Here is a 19,812-nt window from a genome sequence, read left to right on the forward strand (position 1 = left end):
ATGAAAACTCACAAAGATTTTGAATTTTTTTTGCGCAGCTTGTTTTAACTCTTAATAAAATAGCGGATTAGATTTTGGCACGTGTTATAAGGCACAGTAATTGCCAGATTTATTTTTATTTTTGGAAAAATTGTTTACATATTTAAAAAACCTTTTTTAAATTGCCTATAAAAATTAATTAGTTTTGGAAAAGACACCTAGACGGAAAGCATTTGGTTTACCTGTTACTGGCGTAAGTTAATTCTGTCAAAATTGAAATAATTTTTTTAGTTGGCGCCTCGAGCTTCCTGAAATATGCGTATGGATTTATCTTATAAAATAGTCCTAATCAATGCAATTTAAAATGGTTCAGTTAAAAGATACTAGTTGTTAAAGTTATAAATACGGCGACAAATATCCAACTCTGGAAGTAAAAACGAAGTCATAAATTATTTGTTTATGACTTCGTTTATTGACTTAAGTTTAACATCACCGATCGCAAGTTACGCCTTTAATAGAAAAAGGTAAAAAAGTATAGCGAGTTCAGAAACATTTAACTAAGTAAGACATTTTCTATTTCTTTCTAAAAATCAGGGAATTATTGGTCGAAGTTTACGGGTTCTATTTTGTTTGTAATAAACGATTCGTTACGATAACAAAAAATGTGCTACGACCCACAATTTTTAAATTTTCTTTTAATTGGATCAATAAACTAAATAAATTTTAATAAAGACTAGGTTAATTTAAAATGATATAAAAGAAACTTTCCTTTTTTTTTGGAGATGTGCTTTCTAGTAGGAGGTATTTTGCCGAACACGGAAACCTAACGTCCGGCATGACCACCGAACCTTTCTATCAAAAATTTATTTTCAAAGTTTAATTTTAAAAAGCTTAGGAGAGGTGAAAACAACGAAAAACACGTTTATGTAGTGAAACTTCAAAAACGTCATAGTTTATAAAATTTCTTTGATAAATTTATCATGGGAAGGTTGTGGTGTAAAGAAGTAAAAATATTAAAAAGTTTTCTTTGTAAAAACGAAAAGAAAATTTTAAATGACTACTTATATTAGCCTTAAATATGTACACTTGCACTCAAAGTAAACGTATTACATAATAAATAACGTGTTAGATACAGTAACAGTTTGTAACATTTTTCTATTTGCCTGCTATGCAAAACATTTCCCGAGGTGATTGAAGAGAATTTAACACTGTATAATTAAAGTCCTCTTATTGTGGAAGAAGTTGTGGAATCTCTAAAAAATATAAAGAAAGAAGCCCAAAGTTGCTTTCAGTGCTACCGTTTTCTGTTAAAAGCGAAAGAACTTTAGTAGTATAAGAGGCAAAATTTACGTTCGGCGCCCATTATCAATCCGTTTCTCAAACCGTTACTCATTTTTTTTTAAACAAAATTTTTTAAGAAATTTCAAAGAAATTAGTGGGAAGCAACAAAAAAAAACTCATTAAATAGTTAGTTAAAAAAAGTCACCTTCCATGATAGCACTTTGAAAAACAATAAGAGTTATAGTTAATAAGAGAGAAACACAATTTTACACTGTAAATGCTTTAGTAACACTTTTCTTTAGATTAGAAGTGGCTTGACAAACAAGATTTTCAAGAGCTCATACTTTCGTCTTTTCTGACTAGAGACCATACGCAATCTCCCATCATAACAGTATTCTATCGTCCTTGATATATTCTTTCTATTTTTTCGATGTGCCGATGAAATCATTTACCATGCTTCTCTCTGGCATCATCCAAGTTACATACCAAAAATGACCTTTAAGGATATAGGACAAGTTCGCAAACCGTAACCAGACAAGAAATGCACACCAAGCGTCTTTTTTAACAAGTTAACTGCCGAATGTACAGCCGACGGCCAACAACATATTTTAATAAGCCGGTTTTACATGCCATGCAGATAAAAATTGTAACTTACAGCAATTTGTAATTAAAAACATGGCGCTCAAACCACTTCACAACTAACGCATAACAAGGTTTTTAAAAAGTATTTTTTGGGCAACAATAACAATATATTTTTCGCAAATTAAAAATTTAGTCGAATAAATTTAGTTAGACTAAAAAGTTAGTCGACTAAATTCAGTTAGACTACAAAGTTAGTTGACTAATATTAGTTACGCTAAAATGTCAATCGACTAACTTTAGTCATACTAAAAATGTGGTCGACTAGTTTTAGTTAAACTAAAAATAAGTCGATTAATTTTAGTTAGGCTAAATTCTTAGTCGACTAATTTTAGTTAGACTAAAAAGTTAGTCGACTAATTTTAGTTAGACTAAATTTAGTTTGACTGAAATGTTAGTCGACTAAATTTAGTTAGACTAAAAAGTTAGTCGATTAAATTTAGTTACGATTTTTTTAGTTAAGCTAGTTACAATTTTTAGTTTTGGTCACAACACTATCAGAATCCAGACATAGTATCATCTGGAACAACTTTGTCTCATGATTAATACTTACCAGTACCACAACGACCATAAGATTTAAGTTCTCATCTTTCTCCCCTAAAGTCTCATATTTTATAAAACTGAGCATAAAGTATTCAATATGCATTCATTTTTCTAAAAATGCTCTTAATGCTAATGTTATTCACGGTTTTTTGCATGTTGCGATATTTCTTTCTCTTCAGATGGAAGATGAAATCGATGTCATCAAGGAACTTCTTGACAAAATAAATTATGCTGAATTTAAGTAAGATGTTTGTGGTGATTTCACGATGCTTTCCTTTTTGTTTGCTTTGCAAAAGAAATACACAAATTGTTTGTGTTTTTTTTTTTTGCTTATGGGACAGGAAAGCTGATAATGATAATTACATAAAAGTTCATTGGCCCAAAAGTTTATCGGAACTGCAGCCATGAATGTTAAACATTCTAAGACAGCCACTACTAGATTATAGGTCTTGGAATTTTGTAATAAAACTTATCTAATTAGTCCCCCATTATTATAAAGTACTTGTTTTAAATTTCAACGAAAAGCGGTTTAGATCTGGATTTTCAATTTCTAAATTATAAATGTATGTAAATTATAAGTGAATTATAAATTATAAAACACATGTAAAATCAATTTATAAAAAAGAATGGTACCATGTTTTTGAAAGGTGTGTTATGTGCAGAAGCATTTTCGGATTTCCTTTATATGATACCTGCAATCATTTTTGGAGGTAATAATACATAATTTATTTCGCTCTACACTTATAAAAACGCAGATATTTATAAAAACGCAGATATTTACAGTGACAATAATAAAATTGAAACCGTTAGGCAATTAATATTTTTTATTATTTTTATATCTCAAATGAATATTTTTTATTATTTTTATATCGCATAAATGAATATTTTTTATTATTTTTATATCGCATAAATGAGTATTTTTTATTATTTTTATATCGTATAAATGAATATATATCTTGTTCAAACTTTGCTTTTCTTTTAAAAATTACTAAAATGCTAATAGCTAATTATGTTTTCGATATAAAATATCAGCTGTTTTTGACGAAGTTGTTCTGCTAACAAACCAATTTTTATTTAATTCAATAAAAGAAAATTTGGGGTAATACTAGGTACAAATAAAACATTTTTATTACCTAATTGTCACAAATTATATTACTTATAAATTTCTTAAAAACAATAATTTTTGATGAATGTCTTTAAATTGATTTGTCATAATTCATATTATTTTCATATAATTTCATGGTATAGGTTATTCAGTTTTTTTTTAGCACTAAATCTTGTTTTAGTCAACTAGCATCAGTTTGACTAAAAAGTTAGTCGACTAATTTTAGTTAGACTAAATTCTTTAAATTTAGTCTAACTTTAAACGACAAAGACATTTAAAGTTATATGAAAGATAACATACATATGTAAGAAATATTTGTAACTTTACCAAAAAGTGCAATATAAAGATAATGTGCAAAGGATTTTCGACTAGTGGGCTCCTTCGTCATTTAAAAAACGCACATAAAGATTTGGATTTAAATATGAAGCATCTACATGAAGATACTGGTTTGGAAATTAAAATTGTGCAAAAGAAAATCACATTGTTTGTTAAACAGCAGACTATCGAGGAAATTGTGTCAAAGCTAGTAACGGTGGATGGCTTCTCAATAAATGCCATAACAAAAAGTGAATTCATTAGAAAATCATTGTCTGAAAAAGGCATGTTATTACCAAAAAATCCATCTCATGCTATGAGCATGATAAAAAAACAATATGATTTAGCTAAACAAACTGTCGTTTTAGAGATAACAAGTGAAATATCTAGCGGGTCGCGAATTTCTTTATCGTTAGACGAATGTAAGTCTTTAAAAAATCGACCTTATCTAAATGTAAATTTACACTTATTATCAAAGTTTTGGAGCCTGGGTTTGACTCCGATAGCTGGATTACTACCTGCAGAAAAAATTGTTGATCTGGTTGAAAATAAACTGTCAGATTTCAATTTATCAATTAAAAAGCACATCATAGCTAGTGTCACTGACGGAGCATCCGTAATGAAAAAAATTAGGACGGCTAAACAGTATTGAACATCAGCTGTGTTATTCCCACGGACCTCATTTGGCAGTATATGATGTTCTTTACAAAAAGTCAGACTCTTCAGCAAAATGTATTGAATTTAAATCGCAGTTGCAAGATTCCGATGAAAGTTTGAGTGATTACGATGAGTTTGATGATGTATTTGACTATAATGATGAGTCATACAGCTCAACAGCCGTTACGTTTAATGATGGTTTACAAAATAGCGTAAATATAGCCTTAACAATTCAGAAGGTTCGAAAAGCGGTTCGAATGTTCCGCAAATCACCTCTTAAAAATGACGTTTTACACATTTACGTAAAATCTATGTTTCATAAAGAACTGAAGCTGATAGTAGATGTCAAAACAAGGTGGAATAGTCTTGTTGCAATGCTAGAAAGATTCCTTAAAGTAAAAACATGCATACTAAAGGCAATGATCGATTTAAAAGAAGTTCTGAGTATCTCTGAAGATGAATATGCGATTATGAACGCCATAACAACTTCTCTACAACTGATAAAAGTTGGAATAAAAAGACTTCGTAGAAGTAATGCTACTCTAGTTCACGCAGAAGGTGTAATGATATTTATCTTAGACGATTTGGCGGAGAAAAAAAATTTCATAGCTAATAAACTGCTTCAATCTGTGCAGCAGAGAATTGAAGAACGCAGAAATGCCAATTTAATTGGGCTACTAAAATTTTTAAACAACCCAATTAGTTATAATCAGGAATCAAATATCAACTCCAAACATACATTAAAAGCAACAGCAAAAAAAAATTATACCAGGTTGTACATACAGGATGCTAGCACTAGTTCATTAAATAATAAAATAGTTGAAGTGAGTCGTGATAATGAAAGCATGGTTTCTGAACCGTCAATACCTCAAACTGTTGCTCCAAATTTATTAGGCAAAAGTATTTTGACACTTGAACAAAAGTTGGATGCGACTATTTGTAATGTCAAACAAGTAGAAAAAGCAACTCTAACAAAAATATTAATATTAATTACTAGCAAAAATAATAACAATAATAATAATAGTAATAATAATAACAATTAGCAAAAAAGCAACCCGTAATACGGGTTATGGTCGGTCTGTTAATTTATAGTGGCTATTTTCCACAATTTAAAGTTGCGAAACCGTAACTAATACCCTTTAAGAAAAACGCCTTCAAATTAAAAAATATGCAGAGGTAAAATAATTTACCAATTATCACACCTCTGCTATAAACATTAACAGACATTATGTGTTTCCAGAATAAATAAAAAGGCCACACAACACAACCTAGCTCTAAAGCAGTAACACCGCCTGGCACTAAATGCTGCTAAGTCACACCTCTGCTATAAATACATCACTTGGCTGGCAAGGTTATCAATTTTGCTCAACATAATGCCAAGTCACACCACTTTGAAAACATGGAAACAACATAATTTAAATATATATACAACTATAAACAAATATGGTTTTGTATAACACATATAAACACATTTTATAACAATATTAAATGACAGATATATTTATCAAAAACTATAAAAAAAAAAAAATTAAAATAATAAATAAATTTATACATACAAAATGTGCTCACAACATACAAACAGTAAATTTTCAAAATGAAAATCTAAAGACTATAAATTAAGAACATTAGAAAATATAACATTATTTGTGTAACACTTTTCACCTACCACACCTTGAATGAGATGCTTATTAATTTTGAAAAACAAACTATTAAATGCTCTCGTTCCTGAACATGCAACATATTGTTGACCATGAGAGAAACATAGTTTTTTGAGATATACCCCAACTCTATTAAATGTTTGACCTTGAGTTTTATTAATTGTCATTGAATAAGCCAATCTGACAGGAAACTCGCGACGTTTCAGAAAAGGTAAATTAGAACCTGATGGAGCCAACTGAATTTGAGGAACAAAAACCCGTTTACCACCAGAAACACATGTCAAAACCTCTACATCAATATAATTATTTTGAAGAGTACAAACTTTTATTCGAGTACCATTGCATAACCCAGCTTTGAGATCTAAATATCTAAGTAGCATTATTACACAACCAATTTTCAATTTCAAACAATGAGGTGGCATACCTGAAGGAGTTAAACTATTCAAACCCTCAACAGGAAAGTCATTTCTTTCATTAAGGTCATCAGTATCAATTTGATCAGCACTTACATAAATTTTGACCTCACCAGACATTCAAGCACTTCTTCATCGATTGATAATGAATCAACATTAGTTGGTGTTAAAATCACGCAATTAGAATAATCATTTTGATCAGCATCTCCAAAAATCTTTTCAACAATAGATTCATTTTCTTTTATAATGCACTGAATAGGTATTTTAATGCATCCTTTAAAAGGATCCTCCTCTTTGACAGGTATTGTTCCATTCCCAAGTTTTAGTAGCCATTGGGAAAATTCACCTTCCCCATCTTGTACTCTCATATTTTCAGTTAATGCAAACTTCTGCACCAACTGACAATGCAAAGATCATTTTATACACAATTCTACTATCTCAGCTGGTTGCCCTCTTTTCACAACAGGCAGAATTTGCCTAAAGTCACCACCAAAAAGAATGATTTTTCTTCAGAACGGAAATTTGTTGTTGCAAATATCTTTTAACAACCTATCAATTGCATTTAATTCTTTACATGTTCATGTAAGACATTATACTGCTCGCTTCTCAGTTTGTTTTGGTTATTTCTGATGAAAGCAAGGCGCTGGCCTTTAATTTTAACATACACATCAATAGCATATTGCTAAAACAGTTTTTTGCCATAAAAGAGTAAAGAAAAAAATTGAACTGAAAGTTTATAATTGTAATACTGAGATAATGTAACATGATTTCTAACCAATGTAGCACGTTCAGGGTTGTGAACCAACTGATTATGCCAACCAGCATCACCCCTCGGAAAAAATAGAAGATAAACCAAAGATCTAAGTTGGCAGACATACTTGATATAGTTTTAAGAGGATGACCTCTTGGGTAAATAACAACTTCCCTGGAAGCAGGTGGTGCACCATCTTCACCAACAAATAAAACTGCAACTTCATTATGCGAATGGAGATTATAGTGACTTATAGCGATTATAGCAATTTATGCTGGAATATCATGATTCCAAAATATTTATAGCAAAATCATGTAGTAAACAGCGCTAAAGATAAAAAATCAAATTTAGATAAACCAAATTGCATATATGGGAAAATAATTTGTATTGGCTTTTAGTAAATGATTAAAAGCAGTGATTTTTAACAAAATTACCTATTTAACATTTTTAATAACAGACATAAACATGTAGTTAAGCCAAATGTCTATTAACTCAAAAGATAACAAAAAAACATCAGAGCAACAACACACAACAATAGCACACACCATAAGTTAATATATGTATATAATATAATTTAAGGAAGATAACATTCATATATAACAAAACATAAGTATTAACATTACGCAAAATGTTATTAAAATACATTATTATGCATTTTTAGAATAATCTTTAATAATAATGGCTTGAAAACAGCAAGACCTAAAGCAGTAACACTTTGACACTAAAAACTATTGTGTAACCCTCTGTTAAAAGTACATCACTTGGCTGGCAAAGTTGACAAACCTTGCTCTACATGTTTACCAAGTCACAGCACTTTGAAAACACGGAAACAACATAATATAAACACATGTACCAACTATTAACACAATAAATGTGTTTAAATAAGTATATAAGGTTAAATATATACCTTATATACATATTTCAACACAATTTTAAAACAATTATATAACACATATTAACACATACACAAACAATAAAAAAACACTTTACATTGCTGTAAAAACACATTGATAAAACAACTATAAGGCACTTATTTCAACATATACACACATATCAAAAAGGCATGTCGACTGTATAGAGCACAAACGTAGTATGTCCACATTTTTATGAAATCAATGTTTTACTATATTCTTATTAGCAGTAACATAAGCTTGTAGAGGACATTTGTAATATGTCCACAAGTGATATCCATCATTAGATATAAAACAAAACACAAGTGTAATATCTTGATTTTAGCAAAATCAACAGAGCACAAATGTAGTATTGGACATACAACATTTGTTCCCTGACAACTACTTGGTTTGTTTCGTTTTTGCCGGACATATTACAAAACAAGATGGCCACCAAAAAAAACATTAAATTTTTTCGCAATGTTCAAGAAGTATTAAAGCTCCTTGATGAAGAGGATGATTTTGAAGAAGGTATGTTGAAGAATATTATTATATTAACTTGATTAATAATTATCACAATATTAAATTATATGCCCTACAACATAATCTAGCCGTTCTAGTTCCCTAGACCTAGTCTAGTGAGGAGGCTAGATAGTACTTTAGTAGAGTCAGAGTAGACTAGAGGAGTAGAGTCTAGTTCTATTATTACAATTATAACTGTTCACTAACAGTAGTAGTACACGTACTAGATCTAGTAGACTTAGTAGTAAGTAGACTACTACTTATTAATAGTGTACTGGCACATCATTACTAGACTAGTAGTACCAAACTGCAATAATCATACTCATACTTGACTCATAGGCGTCATACTCATAGCCTCTATATGATTGATTATTATCAGGCCATGATTGAAATTAAAAGTAATAAAAGACAGATGCTGAATTAGGCCCTTAGTCTAAAGTTTACATAGCATGTACTTTAGCCACTTTGGACTTGGAGGCATTATTTAACTAAATCTAGAATGTCTATAAAATAATAATAACAATAATAATAATAATAATAATAATAATAATAATAATAATAATAATAATAATAATAATAATAATAATAATAATAATAATAATAATAATAATAATATTAATAATAATAATAATAATAATAATAATAATAATAATAATAATAATAATAATAATAATAATAATAATAATAATAATAATAATAATAATAATAATAATAATAATAATAATAATAATAATAATAATCTAGATGTTAAACTGTGAAATATAAATTACATCTTTAGAAAGTAAAACCAACTAACCATTTTTATAGATAATTATATTATTATTCCTTTTTGACAATTTTATATTATGATTTTATTATTTAAATATTTAAGCCAAAATTATTAACTGTCACATTATTGCTTGTGTTTTAGGTAGCTCTGATCAACTCATCCAAACAGTTAGTCTAGATCAATTCAATGAAACATTTACTTTGGATCAACTCATTGATAGGCCTACAGTTAGCTCTGATCAACTTGTCCAAACAGTTAGCTCAGACTCTGATCAACTAGTTGAAACAGTTAGTTCGGATCAACTTGTCCAAGTGTTTTTAAAGGTTAATGCGACTAATAGTTTAAATGATTTAACAACAGGCTTATCTTATGTTGTTGCCAGTAGCTCTAATCAAATCCTCCATGTGGCTAGCTTGGATAATCAAGTAGAAAAACAAAGTGAAGTGCCTTCGACTAGTACAAATCAACATATAATCGCTAGTTCCAATGAACTCAACTTGCCTAATTCTGATAGTGATACGGATGGCTATGAGTTTGACAATAATGATCATCAAATTGGGAATAATTTTAATTTCTCTTCACCAATCTTTGACCAACATGTGCATTATCCTGATCTTGAAAAAGACAAACAAGGGAGAAAAAGAAAAAGAGAACCTGAAAAATGGATACGGAGTATTAGGCAAAAGGCAGGCAATAATGGTTTGTTGTATGTTACCAGAAAAGGCAAAATAGTTCCTGCTAAAAATCCCAAACCAGTTGATTGTAACAAATGCAGATTTACATGCAACTCTGTAATATCTGAGGAAGATCGAGTCAACAATTGCCAGGAATATTATAGTCTTCAAGATTATAATGTTAAAAAACAGTTTTTGTGCAGCCTTGTTAATGAAGAGCCTATCAATCGACAGCGTTCCAAGTGTGCAGCGCCAGATCCTGAGAAAAAGAAAACAAAAAGTCGTGCATATTATTTATTCTCAAATGATGGTTTAAAGAAAAAAGTTTGTCAGGATTTTTTCTGCAAAACCTTTTCATTTTCTTTTAGATGTGTTGATTCGGCATTAGCGGGAAAAGGTGATTCTGGGGCATTTGTGGGAACTGATAAAAGAAAAGGAGGAGCAGCACACAACAAAATTTCGGAGGACATTGTTAAACACGCCCACAATCATATAAACACTTTTCCAAAAGTTCTCCCACATTATTGTAGAAAAAATTCTAACAAACAGTACTTGTCACCTGACCTGAACATAAAACAAATGTACAGACTTTACAGAGATGACTACTGCGTGCGCCTGAACTTACCACTGGTAAAAGAGCACAAATATAGACAGATCTTTACCAATGATTTCAATCTCAGATGTTTCAAGCCAAAAAAAGATCAGTGCTCTGTTTGCAATGCTTACAGTGATGCAGATGAAGCAAGGAAGTTGACATTGAAAGTTGCATGGGATCAACAAAAACAAAGAGAAAAGGAATCAATGGAAGAAAAATACATTGATAAACAACGTGCTCATGATGACAAATCTTTTCTTGTAGTTACCTTTGACCTGGAAGCTGTTTTGGTGACACCGCATGCGGGGGATGCTCAGACATACTACAAAAGAAAGCTGGCTGTGTACAATTTTACATTGTTTGAGAAAGCATCACACCAAGGGTACTGCTACTTGTGGGATGAAACCGAAGGTGGAAGAGGCGCCAATGAAATAGGATCTGCTCTTCTAGATTATTTAGGGAATCTTCCTTCTACTGTGAAACACGTTACTACATTTTCAGATACCTGTAGCGGTCAAAACAGGAATCTCTATGTTGCATCAGCAATGCTGTATGCTGTCCAGAACTTAAAAAATATTGAAATTATTGACTTGAAGTTTATGGAATCAGGTCATAGTTATCTGGAGACAGACTCCATGCATGCGACTATTGAGAAAGCATTCTGGCACAAAAAAGTCTACACAACCCGAGAGTGGGAGCTCATAATTGGTTTTGGTAGAAAGCAGAATCCACTCTTTATTGTCAAAAGAAGGTACCATAACGTTGTACATGATCTGAAAGCCTTATCAAGATTCGTCATAAATCGATCAAAAAATACTCTTAATGAAGCAGTGCAGTGGATGAAAATAAAATGGATGCGATTTGAAAAGAGTCGCCCATACATTATTCAATACAAATACTCCGTAAAAAGTGACTCATTTATGGAACTTAATACTCTAATAGCACGCAGTCGACCAACTTTGCTTGCAAATCTGTCATTGGCGCCTGCCTACAATCGCCACCTGTCAATCTCGGTGCCAAAGACCTGATGTCACTTATAGAATCAGGCATCATCCCTCAGGAACATACACCCTTCTACCATGATCTGCCAAGCAATGCAAAATGCAGAGACTGCCTTCCACAACCAGATGCCACTGAAGAGACTGATGATGACGTTTAAAAGTTAAAACTAAATTATTTTGTTTAATTAGGGTTAGGGTTACAGTAATCATGAAGTATTGTGCTAAAGTATTCGTACATTTTAATGTTATCTGTTCTATGATTATTTCATGATAAATTCAAGATTATCAAATTTATTTCATTTAATTCAATTATATTTTTTTTTATTATTTATAATCAGTATTCATAATTTTCCCTGTTCCATGATTATTAAATTTATTACTATGATAATTTAAGGATTATCAAATGTATTTTTATTAAGGATTAAATTACATTGATCAACAATTGTGTTCGAATTATTTATATTGCACAAATGTAATAAGACTTTTCTTTACTTTTTTATAGAGCACAAATGTTGCATGTCCATTTTTGTTCATCCTCTTAACAAATTTCAACATTTAAAGTCATTTGGAATCAACAACACCACTTAAGATGTTCACTATCCTACATTAGATACATGGTAGTATGTAATCATTGATAAAATGCCCCCACATAATACTTTGCTATATTTTACAAATGGTTTTGAAAATTGAAATCCGTTTTTCTCCATATTTTGGTTTTTGGACATACTACGTTTGTGCTCTATACAGTCGATATATGCAAACAATAAACGTGTGCAAACAAAAATTTTAAAAATGACACCATAAAATTTAAAAAGATTCAAAGTAAACAAAATATATATTTACAAACAATACTCTTTACCTTCTTTTCTTCTTCAAAAGAACTGTAATCCTCATAACAAAATTTAACCTTTACATAGAATAACATGTGACATGCCATGTCAGTGTTGGCACAAAATTTTAATCTATTTTTCTAAATTTTCTAAAAAAGAACAAAAATAGTTAATACCATCACAGAAATTTCAAAGTAGTAATAACCATTTTATGGAAGTAGCATTAGTATAACTTTAAATAACATCCATACCCCTATTTTCCTTCTTAAAAGTAAAATAACAAAAATAAAAATGCTAAAAGAAAAACTAAAACAAACAAAATATAAACGATTTAAAAAATTAAAATCCTTTCTACTTTTTCTAATAAAAATTCAAATCCTTTCTACTTTACCTAATAAAAATGTATATATAACTATTTTATATACTTACTTCAATTATAAAATGATCTTAGCGATGATTACTTATCTTAATATGATTCTTTATGTAATATATCTAAACTAATAATTAAATTCCAAATCTAAACTAATAATTTAATTCCAAAAGGAAAAAAGTTTCTATGGAGGGAGGTGATAAATCACCTTCGCCTGATTTATCACCTCCCTCCATAGAAAACCTAAAACGAGGTTGCGCTTTCAGATAATAGCTGTTAGAATTGTGCCTAATTCTTTATCAACGTAATAGACATATTGGTCCATCCAATTTAGAGAATCTTTAGAATAATGAGACCTGCTAAATCTGGCCAAAATAAATAGTTAAAGTCTCCATGATACTTGTGAATAAATGGAAGAAGTCGTTTTTCTAAACATTCATTAATATAGATTGATGAATTGATCGCTACAGCCTTGGAAGTGTGAAGATTGTACAGCCTTGGAAGTCTTTTTTTCCTCCTCAGTGAACTACATCTCTTTTATGAAGTATATTCATGAAGATCTGCAATAAAATTTTATATAAATTACCAAAGAAAAAAAACATTCATGAACAATAAGTTGTCTCAAAAAAAAAAATTGAAAAACCAATGTGTGGAAAATTAAAACTACTATCAAAATGTATTAGTAGTCGATAACAAAAATGTCAGCTCTCCAAATAAAAGGTTAAAAAGATGTTTTTAGACAATATCCCAATATATTATGATGGCACTTTGACTAGGGATGTTGCGTAAAAACACCTTTTCTTTTTAAAATCTTATTGCATTATTTATGGAGTTAGAGTGAATATTGAAAGATAAAATTTTATTTGGAAATGATAAAATCACTTTCGCAAGGTTAGTGATTTACTAGAGGAGAGGTGATAAATCAGAAGTAAGATAAATAATTTACTAAGATGAGGTGATAAATCAGCCACATATAAAACAAATTATAAAAATTTACAACAAAAATACACAACTAGGTTGTATAATTTTTATTACTATCGCTCAATACTCATGTAACGCTACCCTACTAGGTGGAGGTGATAAATCAGCCATATATAAAACAAATTCTAAAGAATTTACGACAAAAAAACATAACTAGGTAATTTGTACTTGTATAATTTTTATCACTATCGCTCTATTCTCTTGTAACACTATCCAACTAGGAGGGAGGTGATAAATCAGAAGTAAGATAAATAATTTTCTAGAGGGAGATAATAAATCATAAGAAACAAATTATAAAAAAATTACAACAAAAATACATCAGTAGGTTGTATAATTTTTATCACTATCGCTCAATACTTTTCTAACACTATTCTACTAGGGGGAGGTGATAAATCAGAAGTAAGATAAGTAATTTACTAGGGGGGGGGGGGAGGAGGTGATAAATCAGAAGTAAGATAAGTAATTTACTAGGGGGGCGGGGGGGAGGAGGTGATAAATCAGAAGTAAGATAAGTAATTTACTAGGAGGAGGTGATAAATCAGCCACATATAAAACAAATTCTAAAGTATTTCTAAAAAAAATGCATAACTAGTTAATTTAAAATTATAAGTTATAATATAACTTATATCACTATTGTTTTTCTTTAAATACCTTTTAAAAATATAAAGTTGGAACATCACAACATGACCGAGTAAATTTAATTTCTAGAATTGTTGACCTTGTCTTTCCTTTTAGTTGTTGTTATTAAAGTTTATTGCGCTGAAATAGACGCATTAGGCACAATTCTAACAGCTATTATCTGAAAGCGCAACCTCGTTTTAGGTTTTCTATGGAGGGAGGTGATAAATCAGGCGGAGGTGATAAACTACTACAGATCCTTCTCCAATGGCCGCGTGCAACAGAAAAACGCGCTCTTTCAAAGCCTAGTAACTAATGACGAAACGACGTTAAACATTTCTGTAGGAATTATATTATAGAAGATTATAGATTAAGATAATAATAATAATAATAATAATACTAATAATAATACTAATAATAATAATAATAATAATAATAATAATAATAATAATAATAATAATAATAATAATAATAATAATAATAATACTAATAATAATACTAATAATAATAATAATAATAATAATAATAATAATAATAATAATAATAATAATAATAATAATAATAATAATAATAATAATAATAATAATAATAATACCGTTATTAAAAAACACAACATATATGAATATAAAAATACACATTTGTATTATAACTTCATTTTAATCTATAAACAAAAATATCAATTTAAGAATAACGTTTTTATCTTTCAGATCATGATTATTTTAGTAAAATGTTATGCACTGAAACCAGGAAAATATTTCATCGTTGTAATAGCATGTAATTTATGATGGCATACAATTTTATCACTTAAAGCTCATTAAAAATTATTATGATTACGACTTTAAGTCTTTCATAAGTTTCTATAAGTTTAGCCACGTGTAAATTTCTATTCCTTTTTAGAAACGAGTTTCCGCCATTCAAGATGCACGTTTCTTTAATAGCGGTCATTTGCAATGGTGGTTTTGTAAAATCGATTTTTTTACGAGTTAAAATTTCAGTTTTAACTGATCTATAAAAGACATTTTAAATACATCTATAGTTAACCAAAAAAAAGATATATATGTATTTAGTTTTTACATGCGTCTACAAAGGGACATAAATAGGATCCCTGTAATTAGACGTTTTTTCGTTGTCTAATATACAGTACTGTGAATTAGTTTTAGCCATGGCCTACTTTATTTATACGACCGGATATTATGCATTTTGAAAAAAAAATAGGCCAGTTTTCAAAATCGTTATGTTTCGTAAACTTAAGACCTTTTGAATATTTGCAAATGTATTTTACTTTCTAAATTTAAAAAGTCGACAAAAGTAGTTTATATTCATAAATTTAGATACTAAACGAATATTATATAAGAAATAAATAAATAAAAAGATATCAAACAAGCCTTTATTTTAAAACTTAGAATTTAAGTAAACAGACACAATTTAAAAAACAAGAATATTTATATAAAATCTTTAAATCTTTTTCTTTTTTCATCAAAATAAAAAATAATTGTATTATATATAATTTATTGAGTTTTTACAAAATTTCTCTTTTTAAAAGATTTTACATGATCAACAGAAACTTCGCTGGTATAGATAATTCTTTTATTATTAAGAAAAATGTTGATAACAATTCTTCCAGTAAGTTTTATCCCAGTTTTCTCATGCATGGGACAAGAAAAAGCCTGAAAAGAGTCACAAAAGTGATTTAACAAATATTCCAAAGCTTGTCGTGCATGTAAATTAAATTTCTTTATTTTGTTATAAGAGTAGTCAATCATAGCAAACGATGTGCAAATATAATCCAAAAGTGATGAAGGAATAGTGAGACCACCCCTAGAAATAATTATTAAATAAGTATGATCAGGATTGCTTTCATCAATATTAGCATAACATAAAAATTCTTGGCAACATGTACCAAAGCGTTTTTTTATTTTCTTTGCTATATATCCAGCAATATGAGCACCTACTTCTTTACTTTCTGGTGCTAGATTCATGATTTCTGGAGTACACTGAGTTGTATTGATATCAAGAAGAAAGTTTTTCAAATCTGTTAAATTATTTTCTGACTCGAGTGGCACTTTCAAACTATCATCAAAGTTAATACTTTCTCTAACTATACTTTTGATTTTTAATATTTTTTCAGAAATAGTGACATCTTTTAAACCAACCAAAAATCTTCCACCACTCATTTGTCTATATTGTCCAAATCTCCTTTCTAATGGGTCACTTTGAAACCTCCCAGTTAAAACAAAGTTATATCCATCATTAAGTAAGTCCTTAATCAATGAGGCATGACAATTAAGTGTTCTTATCAATGCTGCAGCTGTTTGAGCACTTAAAGTAAACTTCTTACAGTTTGGTACCTTTTGCAATTCCCAAGCTTCAATCCAGTGTGCCATTTCCCTAAGAAATTCAGGTTTTTTATCTCCAGAAACAACTGCATTAACTAAAATATTACACGTTGAATACTGACTTTTTGAGTTTGATAAAACCCACCACTTGTAAAATAATGTCAAAAAATCTGCACTACTTTTAAGATCAGGGAAATATGAGTGAATTGCTGCAGATGTAGTTTCATTAAAAATTGCAAGTGCTAAAGAAACGTTTTGTTTAAAATTGCCTGGATGCAATATTTTCATTGTTATTTTTAGTGCTTTACGCAAACCAGCATCAAGAGCGAGATCTTTTTCATAAATATTGTGGAAGGTGCTCCGTTTTATTTCTCCACCACATACAATTATAGGATCTTTAAATCCATCAAACTTAAAATCTGGAAATAAAAATCTTTTACAATTTAACAGATTATTTCTGATATTTTTAATAAGATGTACAACATTGAAACAAAGGTAAATCTTTTTTAGATTGTAAATTAAAAAAAAATCTTCAGCTTGTTGATTTGATGCACAAAGGATTTTTTTAAAACAAGAAACATTATAGGAATGGTTGTCACACACAATAACTCTAACATTAAATTCACATTCAGTAAGAATACGAAGACATTCAAAAACTTCTTCTTTCAACCATTCAGCATTGATTGTTTTTTTAGGTGATGATTTAATCACATATGGAATGTTTTGTTTCAGACCAACTATCATAAAACAAGCTATTCCATTATACAACTCTCCAGACTCATCACTACCAATCATCTCTCCACCAAAATACTCTTCACATTTTTGCAAGTACATTTCATCAAAAATCAAGCAAATGTCTTGAGATATCTTCCCTTCTAATTTTAAATGTTTTGCACAACTTAGAGCATCAATATTTCCACTAGTTATTTTTTTAAGTAAAGATATTGATGGTAAAGGCAATTCTTCACACAAAAGTTGGTATGACTGTGTAGAAGTATATCATAACATCAGTGAATACTTTATAATATTGGCTGAAAAAATAGGTTTCTTTATATACTTAGTTTGCTGTAATTCAGTCAATATAGATGAAAATTGTTCAGCTTGTGATTTAATGTAGGTAGGAAAATTATAAAGCATACTTTTACAAGATAAACAACAATCTCTTCCATGACGAAATTACTGAGGCAATGGCAGGGGTGAACCTTTGTAAAATAGTTTAACATGCATCTCATTGTTAATGCGAATGCACTCTGTAACTTCAGGAATAGATAAAGTACTGTGACTCAATTTATAAAAAATTAGATGATCATCATACTTCAAGAATGAAAAACCATCTGGAGCAAAACTTTCAGTAATATCATCAAAGTTATTAATCAAATCACTCAATAAAAACTGTCCATATTGATCTGGCTGAAATATTCTTTTAGTTGGTGATTTTCTTAATGAATTAGAAGATTTTATAAGTTGTGATGGACCTTCTCCAGGCAAATTTGTGCAATCCAAAATAGTTGGAATAGGCTTTAGTTTTTTTATTAATCGAAAACATTGATTCGTATTACCTTTCTTATAATATTTTTTTTCAAAATGTTTGATGTATATTACGGAAGAATTAGTAGGTGTCCAATCTTTTCTATTTACAAATTTAATCCAATTTTTTTTCAACTCTTCATTTTTTGGAAACGAAAATACTACTGTAGATACTTCACCATCATAATTTGAATGACAATTCACAATACAACATTTGTTAACCATATTCTTTGAAACTCCAGTTGCTCCTTTATAAACTGGCCTTCTCTTTTTTTTTTTCAAAATGCAAAATATCTGGCTGTATAAATGAAGTAGCCCCACATTTTAGCCCACCATAAGTTTATAATTATTTTTGATTTTATGATGAAAATATAAAGGACTTATGAAGTAAAAAAAAATCAGGTTTATAGACACATATATTACAAACAAAAATATCTAGAAATAATTTAATAAAATATGATACAAAAAGAAAAAACAATTAATACTTCGTATGTCCGCCTTTTGCATTGATCACAGCAGCGAATCTCCTGGGAATTGATTCATACCAATTTATAATGAAATTTTGTGGAATATTGTCCCACTCTCTTTTTAATATTCGAAAACATTTTTCAACATTTTTGGGGTAATATTCAGCCTTTTTTCTATCCAAATAATCCGAAACATGTTCAATAATGTTCAAATCTGGACTTTGAGGAGGCCAGTTCATTACTTCGAGAACTCCTACCCTTCTTCTTACATACTGTCATCTTCTGCTACCAAACAATTCAAATTTTGATTCATCTGTGTATAGTACATGGTTTAACATTCCTTGCTTCCAATTATTATGCTGTTTTGCATATTTAAGTCTTTTTTCTTTATTGCCACGATGTAGTAAAGGCTTTTGAACTGCAACACACCCTCTTAACCCAGCTTTTAGAAAATGTTGCCGAATGCAAGATGAGGAAACATTTGTCCCAGTTGCAGCCTGAATGTCTGGGGCTAGTTCACTGGAGGTTTTTTTCTGATTTCTGATTTTCTGAATATTTTGTTTTTTGGACAATTTGTCGTTGAGAATAACCTTCTTCATGAAGCACAATAATTTTTTTTATGTTCCAGTAGTGGAATTTTACCCATTTTATTACTTAAATAACAATAAAAATAATAATACAAAAGAAAAAAAAAAAGAAAAAAAAAAAAAAAAAAAAAATGTAAATTAGAAGTTTCGCTCTTAAAAAAACAAAAAATAATATTAAACACACAGTATCTATGAAATATCTTTGTAAACTGTACTATCATCTAATATGAAGCCTTCACAGCAATAAATAAACAAAAATGCAAGAGTAAACTAACAACAAACGAGCTGATACGAATTGGGTTTA

General features: G+C 29.5%; 3 protein-coding genes and 1 long non-coding RNA gene across 4 annotated transcripts; 1 reads left to right on the forward strand and 3 right to left on the reverse strand.

Moving 5' to 3' along the window:
- Positions 1-117: 117 nt before the first annotated feature.
- On the forward strand, positions 118-2,867 carry LOC149883010 (uncharacterized). The gene is made up of 3 exons (XR_016456276.1): positions 118-232; positions 2,622-2,683; positions 2,784-2,867. It is a non-coding gene; the product is annotated as an uncharacterized LOC149883010 (long non-coding RNA).
- Positions 2,868-3,745: 878 nt separating this feature from the next.
- LOC149883011 (ATP-dependent DNA helicase PIF1-like) lies at positions 3,746-13,175 on the reverse strand. The gene is made up of 2 exons (XM_090065471.1): positions 12,652-13,175; positions 3,746-7,668 (listed from the first exon to the last, which is right to left on the reverse strand). The coding sequence occupies exon 2, from the start codon at positions 6,708-6,710 to the stop codon at positions 6,129-6,131; it is 582 nt and encodes a 193-aa protein (XP_089921597.1). The 5' UTR covers positions 6,711-7,668; positions 12,652-13,175; the 3' UTR covers positions 3,746-6,128.
- A 2,883-nt stretch (positions 13,176-16,058) lies between these two features.
- Positions 16,059-17,762, reverse strand: LOC149883012 (uncharacterized). Its single transcript, XM_090065534.1, has one exon. The coding sequence runs from the start codon at positions 17,759-17,761 to the stop codon at positions 16,100-16,102; it is 1,662 nt and encodes a 553-aa protein (XP_089921660.1). The 5' UTR covers position 17,762; the 3' UTR covers positions 16,059-16,099.
- Positions 17,763-18,103: 341 nt separating this feature from the next.
- Positions 18,104-18,679, reverse strand: LOC149883013 (THAP domain-containing protein 2-like). The gene has a single exon (XM_090065535.1). It carries the CDS (start codon positions 18,677-18,679, stop codon positions 18,104-18,106), a length of 576 nt encoding a protein of 191 aa, XP_089921661.1.
- Positions 18,680-19,812: the final 1,133 nt, after the last annotated feature.

The sequence above is a fragment of the Hydra viridissima genome, unplaced genomic scaffold, assembly GCF_058129835.1.
Source record: "Hydra viridissima isolate aposymbiotic clone 2 unplaced genomic scaffold, HvirCarnegie_v1 scaffold_10, whole genome shotgun sequence".
NCBI lineage: Eukaryota > Metazoa > Cnidaria > Hydrozoa > Anthoathecata > Hydridae > Hydra > Hydra viridissima.

Coding starts and splice junctions, on each gene's coding strand:
- LOC149883011 (XM_090065471.1), bottom strand. CDS start 6,710: ATGTCTGGTGAGGTCAAAATTTATGTAAGTGCTGATCAAATTGATACT.
- LOC149883012 (XM_090065534.1), bottom strand. CDS start 17,761: ATGTACTTGCAAAAATGTGAAGAGTATTTTGGTGGAGAGATGATTGGT.
- LOC149883013 (XM_090065535.1), bottom strand. CDS start 18,679: ATGGTTAACAAATGTTGTATTGTGAATTGTCATTCAAATTATGATGGT.